General features: G+C 50.2%; 1 protein-coding gene across 3 annotated transcripts in view; it reads left to right on the top strand.

Moving 5' to 3' along the window:
* Positions 1-10,300, top strand: part of CMTR1 (cap methyltransferase 1) — a 58,856-nt gene that overhangs the window by 46,921 nt on the left and 1,635 nt on the right. For 2 of the 3 annotated variants that reach the window (XM_082663101.1, XM_082663103.1), the window contains 10 exons: positions 1,408-1,464; positions 2,227-2,284; positions 2,798-2,866; positions 3,851-3,982; positions 4,888-5,010; positions 5,691-5,782; positions 6,642-6,710; positions 8,088-8,135; positions 9,109-9,221; positions 9,839-9,947. In XM_082663101.1, the coding sequence (XP_082519227.1) occupies positions 1,408-1,464; positions 2,227-2,284; positions 2,798-2,866; positions 3,851-3,982; positions 4,888-5,010; positions 5,691-5,782; positions 6,642-6,710; positions 8,088-8,135; positions 9,109-9,221; positions 9,839-9,947 (870 nt within the window). The remainder of the gene's footprint in view (positions 1-1,407; positions 1,465-2,226; positions 2,285-2,797; positions 2,867-3,850; positions 3,983-4,887; positions 5,011-5,690; positions 5,783-6,641; positions 6,711-8,087; positions 8,136-9,108; positions 9,222-9,838; positions 9,948-10,300) is intronic. The other variant, XM_082663102.1, reaches the window with a different exon arrangement.

Raw genomic sequence — 10,300 nt, 5'->3', positions numbered from 1 at the left:
AGAGAAAGACAAATACTGTATGTTATCACTTATATGTGGAATCTAAAAAATAAATGAATGAATAATAAAACAGAAACAGACTCACAGATTTAGAGAACAAACTAGTGGTTGCCAGTGGGGAGAGGGAGGAGGGAGGGGCAAGATAGGGGTAGGGGATTAACAGGTACAAACTACTATGTGTACAATATGTAAGCTACAAGAATATATAGCCATTATTTTATAACTTTAAATAGAGTGTAATATATTAAAATTTTGAATCACTATGTTGTATACCTGCAACTAACATAATATTGTAAATCAACTATACGTCAGTAAATTAAATAAGTAAAAAAACATTTATTGCTAATATACTTTTCATTTCTAAAGTTTTTATTTGCTTTTTAAAAATACAGTTTTTATTATTTATTTTAATTAATTTATTTGGTTGTGCCGGGTCTTAGTTGTGGCTCATGGCCTCCTTAGTTGTGGCATGTGGGCTCCTTTGGTTGTGGCAGGTGGGCTCCTTAGTTGCGGCATGCGGGCTCCTGAGTTGTGGCATGCAAACTCTTAGTTGCGCATGCATGTGGGATCTAGTTCCTTGGCTAGGGATCGGACCTGGGCCCCCTGCATTGGGAGCATGGAGTCTTAACCACTGCACCATTAGGGAAGTCCCCAAAATACAGTTTTTATATCTCTGCCAATATTCTCCATCTTTTATGCATGTTATACCTTTTCCACTAGATCCTTTAATGTGTTTTTCACAGTTATTTTAAAGGTCCTGTCTGATAATTCCAACATTTGGATCACCTCTGGGTCTTGTTCTATTGGACTGTTTTCCATCTTGTCAGTGGGTCACATCTTGCTTTATCACGTCTCACTTTTAAAATTAAAAGCCAGACGTTGTGTCTAAAAGAGTCATGGAGCCTAAAGTAGAAAGGGCAGCTGTTGGTGCAGGTAAGTCAGTTTAGTGTGTAGTTGAACTGGGTCTGCGCTCTGTTGTTGCTTTATTTAGCATCAGTTCAGAGAATTCCCTGGTGGTCCAGTGGTTAGGATTCCACGCTTCCACTGCAGGGGGCACAGTTTCGATCCCTGGTTGGGGAACTAAGATCCTGCAAAACTAAGATTCTTTAAAAAAAAAAAAAAGAATCAATTCACTACTGCTTTCAAATTTTTAAGGATGCTATCAGAACCTTCCTTTTAGCTGGACTTGGGATCTGAGTGTCTGGAGGGTTTGACTCAGTTCTTCTGCTTTACCCTAAGCCTTTATCAGGTACCTTAAGGGTATGGTCGAGGGGTTTCTCTTTTGACTCTCTAGCCCCTCCCTCAAACATAGATGGCCACTGCTCTGGCTAAACTTCTCTGTCCTGATGTCTATTGGCTGTCTTTTTTGGTAATCCTTCTGAGATAAAATCATTTTTTTTCTTCTAGCCATTGTAGTCTGCAGATCAAAGCTCTGGCCAAAATCCATGCCTTTGTTCAAGACACGTGAGTGTTGCCCCTTTCCAGAATTCACCTATTTCAAGGGAAGATCTTTATGTTTTGTTCCTCCTCCTGAGCTCTTTGTTTATTTCATTTACACAAACACTTAAAAATACCTACTTTTTTTAATCTCATACTTTGCTGTAGTCTGTGAAGGATGCCAGAGGAGCATATGGCATGAACCTTGCCCTCAAAGATTATGTTGTCTTTGGACAGACAAGGGTAAGCCAGGAAAAGGATACAGGAAAGTTGTTAACAGTGCATCAGAGGATGTAGAGTGGCATAGCATGCGTAGAACATCTAACGTTCAGGGGACACAGAGTAAAGAGTGATCAAGAGAGGAGATGTAGGACTGGTCAAGGAAAACCTCTGGTAGGGGGTGAGCATAAGTTAATTCAGCTTTCTGGGACGTGGTGACATCCTGGGATGGACTCAATGTGGCCTTTGTCAGAGGAGCCAGCATGTGCCGATGGGTAATTGGAAGAAGGGTGTGTGGGGACCCTGACATCCAGGGTGGTCAGGAGGCTGGTCTCCTCCCTTCCCTTTGTGGTGGGACAAGGAGGCCATCTCACTTTGTGTATATCTGAGCTCCTGTCTCCAAGAGGCAGAGGCATGGGAGTCTTATAAGCACCCTGTGTAATGGCAACTTGGCCTCGTATGTGCATGTACACACTGACGTCCGCTCTCTGGGGTTCTGATGGGTGCACGGGAGGCACACTCCTTGTATGCCTTTGACGTTTTAGTCATTTACTGGCTTCATTTTCCCAGGACACTGAGTGAGCCTCGGCAGGCAGAGATCCGGAAAGAGTGCCTCCGGCTTTGGGGGGTGAGTGTCTCCCCAGCCCATTTTTGCTCCAGGGCAGGGAAACTTTAAAGAAGAATGGGACTGACTCCCAACCCGGTCATCTTAGGGTTCCCCGCCCCTGCCCCAATGAAGAGATCTGCCTATCCTCACAGCACTCTAGAATTGGATGTCTCAGCATTGTTGGGAGTAACCTCCTTGGCCCTTTCACTGCTCGTTTAGCCCTGCAGGCTGGTTAGCAAGGACAAGGGTGGTGGGTAAACAAGCCTCATTTTCCTGCTGGTGGCCCTGGGTAGCAACACTGACCACAGAGAGCCCCAGAGAAAGGTAAGTGACCTTTGGGGTGTGCTACCACAGGGCCTGAAAGGGAGCAGTGACTGAATTAGCCAACTCCACTCCCACCCCACCCCAGCTTCCTTTGTTGTGTGCCATTTCCTCTTGCCCAGCCTGAGCCTAAGCCCTTGCCTGCGTAAACTCACACACAGCCTTGGTCAAAAATGCGTTTGAAAACCAAAGCTCTTTGCTGTCTTGTTTTAGATCCCAGACCAGGCTAGAGTTGCTCCTTCTTCCACAGACCCAAAATCTAAGTTCTTCGAGCTAATCCAGGTAAGCTTGGTATCTGGTGAAAATAAAAAGTTAGAGAGGCCTAATTAGATGTAGTATCACTGAGACCCCCAGATGCCTGGCCTCCAGAGGGCTTGTGCAGGTACCACATGGGTTCCCGGGGCTGGGCTGAGGCCACCACAGATGGGAATTTTTGGTGTAGGGTGTTGAGTTCCCTGGGAGCCCATCAGGCTGCCTGAAGATTCTTGGCCCGAGATGTGTTCTGTTCAGCATTCCCGCTGCCCAAAGGGTGGTGCTGGCTCTCACTCCCTGGCAAGTTTAGGGTCCTGTGAGTGTGCCTGCAGGGGAGACATGAAGTATGGGATGATCTTAGGCTGGGGAGCTGGTCAGAGGGCCAGGAGGGGCTGCCAGGAGAGCTCACAGTGGAGCTGGCCTAAACTTAGACTTTCTGTTCTGTTTCTGGTGAGTGGTCCTCAGAATTCTTCTGCCCTATGTTTTCCTACCACCTGACTTCCAGCTTTTCCCTGGGCTTTATTTAAATCTGGCCCAGATCATGGGCCATTGTGCTGGTTAGGGACTGGAGAATGAGGTTCAAGATGGCCTCAAAAAAAAAAAATAGCACGTGTAAATTTTTCTGAACGGGTAGAGAGATTACTTAGCTGCTTTCAAACCAACTGCTTGCAAGTCTTTGCCTTCAGTTTTAGTGAAGGGGAGGCTTTTATATTCTGGTGACATTTCCTTATAGCTCTGGTAAATCGATCTGTACTCTGGGGACTCGGTGTTCTTTCCTTTCCCAGGCTCTCCTAATAGATCCTAAAGGAACACTCCAAGCAGACAGAATTAGATCCCAGTTAGTGCATGTGTAGGTAGAGCAGGGGGCATGTTTCAGACAGCAAGTGCTTCCTGTCCCTCCCCTCCCCCAGCCTGCCCTAACTCCCTGCCCCACCCCCCACCCCCCAGGCACCCGTACTGAGCGCCTGTCCCTTCCCCCAACCCAGCCGTGTTTTCTCTGACCCGGGGCTGCAGGGCACTGAGATCGACATCTTCAGCTATAAGCCCACGCTGCTTACTTCCAAAACCCTGGAGAAGATCCGCCCAGTGCTCGACTACCGCTGCATGGTGTCTGGCAGTGAGCAGAAGTTCCTCATCGGCCTGGGGGTAAGTCTGCAGCTGGCTTCCTACCCAGCTTGGGTGGTGGAAGCTTGCTGTCTGTCTGTGGGAATCTGGACAGCTGCCTGCCACACTTGGTGCACGTTCTCTTGGCACCAGGGAGCTGGAGCTTTGACTGCAGGGAAGGTATTTCTTGAAACTTCACTTCCTTTCTTCCTCTAAGTTAGCCAAATATCATTCATTCATTCTTTCTATCTTTCATTTATCCATGTATTTGCTTATTCACCTCCATGTATCGCTAAAGGGAACACTGCCTCCTTTCTTGTGATGTGGAGCTTCCTAGGCTAGCAGGATGGTCAGTAGGCTAAGCTGGCTTGAGCCCATGCAGCTATTTCTTTGCAACACCACCACCATCCCATGTCATCCCCTGTCTTTGGAGTCTAAAATGAGGTGAGGGAAAACCTTGGCAGTTCTATATCTTAATTGGGTAAAGTCCTCATTGCTCTTTCTTTTCACTCTGAGTTGTCTTTATAGTTTTATCTCTTCTTCCTCACTTACTTTCTCTGTGTCCTCTCACACTTTATCTTTTTTTACTTTCTCTCTGCTCTGCTCTGTTCTCCGGACCCTTCACCAAACCCACTTCAGACATACACCAAGCTGGATCTTTCTTGAGGGCCTCTGATCATGAACTCAGGCCTCTTGAATAGTGCCCTGAGCCTGTTCCCTCCCAGTGGGACAGAGTCAGAGCTCTCCTCTTCCACTGAGGCAGTGGAGGACAACACTGTCATTATAGTGTACGAAGTATAACTGACTAATCTCTCTGAGACCTTTTCTTCTGGCATTTCCCAGTCCCATCAGCTTGTAGCCACCAACTAAAAGCCCTTTTGAGAGCTGAGCTTCTCACCACTCAATGTCTTTGTCTGCCTGACCTGGCCCTTTCTCTCTGCCCATAGAAGTCTCAGATCTACACATGGGATGGCCGCCAGTCAGACCGCTGGGTCAAGCTGGACCTGAAGACAGAGCTACCCCGGGACACTCTGCTCTCTGTGGAGATTGTCCATGAGCTGAAAGGGGAGGTTAGAGGTGGTTCTGCTCACGTGTATGGCTCTGCCATCTGGGGAACAGCTGGGCCTGTCCCTTCGCCCCCATGCCCCCTGAGTTAACTGGGTTATGTGTATGTGGTGCCTGAGAGGGCCCAAGGCCTGGCGAATGCTTTGTAATTGTTCCTCCTCCTCGAGTAGTTGCTCTAAGCCATGGCATATTCAGGTAGGAAGGACCACAGTCTCCTTATGTTTAGGAGATCTTGATCATCTCTGTGTAGCAAAGTCCCTGGTGAACCTGCTGCATATTTTTTAGCTGCTGATTGTTATTGACCAAGGATTCCTTGGGAAAGAAGCAACTTGTTATTTCCCATGAGCTTTGGGTATTACAGCCATACAGATAACTTTCAGAACAGTCAGTGGGAACAGTTGGCCAGAGTGGGAAGCCAGGGCCTGCTGGAGCACCATGGCGGCAGCCTCACTGGGTTTGAGATTCAAGGGGGCTCATCACCCATCACCTCAGGCCTCTGTCTTCTCAGAAGCATGGGCCAGCCTGGTGCTGAGAATCAACTGGGAGGGAGGTGAGAGAAATATCCTGTGTTTAGAGCCCTTCCCTTCCCCCGGCTATGTGTAGAATGGAGGCCAGCGTGCCACCGTGGGCAGAGTGAGCCCCAGGCCAATTCCTGGCAGGGTGGGCAGCATACTTGTCCTTCTAGGGGAAGGCCCAGCGGAAGATTAGTGCCATCCACATCCTCGATGTCCTTGTGCTGAATGGCAGCGACGTGCGGGAGCAGCACTTTAACCAACGGTCTGACCTGGGCCCTGGGGGAGGGAAGGTGGGCTGGGGTGGGCCAGGGCAGCTCTATGGCGGCAGCCTCTGTGGCTTGGGCCTCTCCCAGGCTTTCTCTGCTTAAGAGCATCCTCAGAGTTTCCCTCTTCTACCCACTAGCTGGTTCCAAGGGCAGGGTGAGAAATTGGTGTTGACACTCCCAGTTACCAGGACTTGGGCCTTGATTTCATACATACTAGCACACTCTATTTTGCCTCAGCTGTTCAGATCAGAGGTGATGTTTGTTTTAAGGTTGAGCAAGAGGGTGACCTTATGGGGAAGAGGGAGGGTCTTCTCCTCTGAAGAATGTGTTCTGTTCTTGGTGGTCCCACTTAAGTCAGTTTATGGATCCCACAACTCCCACAGAGGTACTTTTGTTCGTGGATAGATTCCTAATCAGTCGTTTAAAACGGGGGTACAAAAAGGAGAGACATCTTACACCGCTATGGTGCTGAAGTCACTCCTAAGTTGGTTCATCTGAGTGGGTGTACTGTGGTATCTGTGGTTTGGGGTGAAGGAGCCGACGCACAGAATAAAGATGATGCTTGAAGTTCTGGTGGAGGTGACTGAACACAGCCGAAGTTACACTTCAGGGAAACCAACCAAGATGTATTGAAAGTAGAGGTCAGAATCCAGAGTGGGGGAGAGGGCGTTCATGACGACATCACTGGAGAAGGGCAAGGGTGGGCTTCCTGGGAGACATGAGTGCTGCCTCTTGGAGCAGTTTTGCTGCAGATTCAGGAGTGTACTCCCACTGGTGCCATGACAGTGCCCTGGGGCTGCAGGTGCTGGTAAAGATACCCTTACTTGCCTCTGAGAGACTCTGTTTGGATTGTAGAATTCAGCTTGCTGAGAAATTTGTGAAAGCTGTTTCCAAGCCCAGTCGGCCTGACATGAATCCCATCAGGTGAGCAGATCATCTCTCCCCCCAAATCCTGCTCTCCCATTGCTTCTTTCTGGCCAGTGCCTGCCTCCCTGTCCTGTGAGGGCTGGGAGGGCTCAGTGGAGGAGACCAGACCAGGCTGGCATTAGAGATCAGACTGCCATTGAGTGATTTGCTTGGGGGTGCTGGGTAGGTGACTCCTTTGCTCCAGAGTATCCCCCATTCCTGCCTGTCACAGTGGGCCAACCTCCACAGGAGAGGTTCGTTCCTCAGGTTTAAGGCATCCTCATTTAAGACACACATGCCTCTGAGAGCACTAACACACCTTGTGAGCCACACATTCATGCTTGAATATCATTAGCATATCAATCCTGGCCTTTTCATTTTTTTCAGGTAAGAAAAGGGTGCTGAGGGAATGGGAGTTTTTGAACATGAAAAAGAAAAGGTTGGTTTGAGGTAATGGGATCCTTGGTGCATGGAAAGAAGGCCATGGTTTGTTGCCACGTTAGGTAATGTAAAAGTTCTAGGCCTTTAGAGGGTAACAGTGAGGGAGCAGACAGATGGAACAGACTTTTCCAGTCTGGGCTGAGGTCTGAGGTTATTATCTTTGGGGATTCATGTGACTAGAGACTGAGATACATTTTATCAAAATAATTTTCATTATTCTTTTTAATACAGATTTACATAGGATTAAATCCAATAGTGGGAATGCACTTTTAGAAGTCTTCTGAAAGTCTAAAAGTAATTTCTTCTTGCACTTTAAAATGTCCTGTCTGCCGGTTCCTGAGAAGCAGCTTCCAGGGGTCCTGCCTCTGCTGCTTGTGACGGTCTGGTTGCTTGGCTTCTGGGCACCTTACTCAGTAGCAGTTCCAAAGGCGTGTTCAGGGGCCCCCAGAGGTGGAGGGCTGGGCATCAAACAGGAGCCTTGCATCCTGGGTAGGGGGGTCTCCTCACCCCTAATGGTAATAGGCCTATTAGGACGATTTGGAAGCAACTCTGTTACAGGAAGGCCTAAAATCCATGTAGACAGACCTGGGCAAGAGCCTGGCCCTTGGTGTTCTGGCCTCTAGAGATGGTGACGGTGACCCAGGGTGGGAATGCTGACAGGCACATCTTGGTCTGCCAGACCTTCCTCTTTTCCCCACCTGACTTCCTGAACCATAGCTGCGCTCCCCAGGTGCCCTGGGGCAGGCTCCAGGGGGTGCTTGGCAGCTCTGAAACCTAGGGCTTGTCTGTGGAGGGTGGCAGTGACAGGCTAGGGGTCCTCATTCTTGGTGGGTTGGGTGGTGCAGGGCCTGAGGCAGAAGGTGAGGATAGGCACAGCCTCCTGCCTACCAGCTGCTGCCCAGACAAGTGTCCCACCAAGAATCCTTTGTCAGCTCTTTGTCCATCTGTCCACAGGGTGAAGGAGGTATACAGGCTGGAGGAGATGGAGAAGATTTTTGTCAGGTGAGTGACTCAGCCAGGGTAGCTCAGGATTTGAGAGGAGTTGGGGTGGGGGGCATGGCAGTGTCCAGGATTCGTTCTCTTTTTCTGTAGCGGTGGGTTAGGGGTGTGGTGGTGAGTTGCCCTGGTGGCTGCCTCTACCGCCCCCCCACCTCCTTTGCCTGCGTGGCTCAGCTGCAGCCAAGGGCCCCCCAGCTAAGAGCTGATTCAGCACTGTCAGGAGGGGAGCCGGGCGGGTGTGTGTCAGGCAGAAATACGGGCTCACTGATGCTGTAACAGTTACGAGGGGTGTGTGCGTCAGACAGAAATACCAGCGGGCTTGTTGATGCTGTAACAGTTACGATTGTCCCTGCTAGGGGCAGAGCATCAAGCTGCTTGAAACACTATAAATCCCAGCTCCTGGTGCTGACAGAGAGATTGGGCCTGGAGGGGTAGAGGGGGTGTAACTGCTTCCTCATAATCTTAGCGGTGTGCAGGGTGCTCAGATCTGAGGGTCTCATCCTGGGTGTGCCCCTGTGGCCACTGGAGCTGGGCTGGGTCTCAGTGCTCCCGAATTAACTCTTTAGTAGCCACACTGATGCCATGGGTGGTGAACTGAAGATCCAGTGGCACTCGTAGTCAGATCTTACCCTTACCGGTGTCACCCTGACACCCCGCAAACAGCAGCAACATAGCAGGGGCATGTGTCACTTCCCTGCCTCCATTGCTTAGTTGGGAGTTCAGAGCCTGAGTTCTAAACCCAGCACCGCACTCAAACTCACTTTCTGTGTGGCCTGGAGCAACTCAAGTCTCTGCCTCAGTTTCTCATGTTGAACTGAGGTAAAGTACTGTGGTTGGTTGGCTGATTTTGACATTAGCCAGAGACTAACGTTAGGGCTCTCTCTCTCTCTCTCTCTCTCTCTCTCTCTCTCTCTCTCTCACACACACACACAAACACTCACGCTTCCTGTTTGCATGCCTACTCTGGAAAATCAAGGTTGGAAATGAAGATCATCAAGGGCTCCAGTGGCACGCCAAAGCTCAGCTATACAGGGCGGGACGACCGGCACTTTGTGCCCACTGGCCTCTACATTGTCAGGACAGTGAATGGTGGGTGATGAGCCACTGTTCCCTAACCCCACTCCCTCAGCCAGGGCAACTGGCCCAGACCCTACTTGAGCCAGAGCTAAGGGCTCCCTACTGAGGTGGGCATTTCTTTGAGGTGTATGTTGAGCGGGACTGTGTTCCCTGAGCCTCTTCTGTTCTTCGGTGGATCCTGGGGGGGTTGTGCTGGGGCTGGAGAGAGGGGAGCCCAACTTGTATATGCACACGTGGTGTCCTCATGGCAGGAGAAGGGCCTTCGCAGTGGGCAACAGCAGATCCAGAAAGTCAAGCTTGGCCATTCGTATCACCTGTAGAATCCTTTTTCCTTAGTACCCTCTGGCTAACAGACTCCTACTCCCTCTGCCAGGGCCCGAGAGATGTTGCCCTGGTAGCAGGTTGGCGGGACTGGGGAGAGTTGTTGAGAATTATCTTAGTTGTCTTCCTGGAGCCCCTTTGGGCGGGTGATGAAGGCTGTGTCCTCACAGGCTCTTCTCCGCTGCTGTTTGGCGGGGATGGGAGTGGAGGAACGGGCGTGAAGGAAGGCATGCCCTTCACTGGACTGACCTGCCCCCCATGGGTATTCTGTGTCCTTTCTGGGCTTCTTCCCCCTTTCCTTCTGTCAGAGCCATGGACTATGGGATTCAGCAAAAGCTTCAAGAGGAAGTTCTTCTACAACAAGAAAACCAAGAACTCTACCTTTGACCTCCCTTCAGACGCCATTGCTCCATTTCAGTAAGTAGTCTTCTTCCAGGCCTGCCCCCTGCAGCCCCAGGTACTCCTGCTAGAATGCCAGCCTGACCTCTCGGGGCACACCCGGGTCCTGAGACTGACTGCTGCCCATGCAGGGGCTTCCCACGAGGGTATGGCTGTGATGGTTGGGGGTCCTGGGTGTGAAGGGCCCGACCCTGGCCGGGTGTGGGCTAATGCTGAGGTCCACAGTCTTGCCTTTGGACCCAGTGTGTTGCCGGATTGTTGGTCATAGGTTTCGACAGCAGCCAGTAGCCCTGATGTGCCTGTAATTAGCCACTGACACCAGTGTGTCACCACACTAATACTGTTCTATTAGAGCAGCAGAGACAGATAAA

This window comes from Grampus griseus (assembly GCF_964374135.1).
Source record: "Grampus griseus genome assembly, chromosome: 10".
NCBI classification, from domain to species: Eukaryota; Metazoa; Chordata; class Mammalia; order Artiodactyla; family Delphinidae; genus Grampus; species Grampus griseus.
This window is presented reverse-complemented; position numbering and strand designations above follow the sequence as displayed.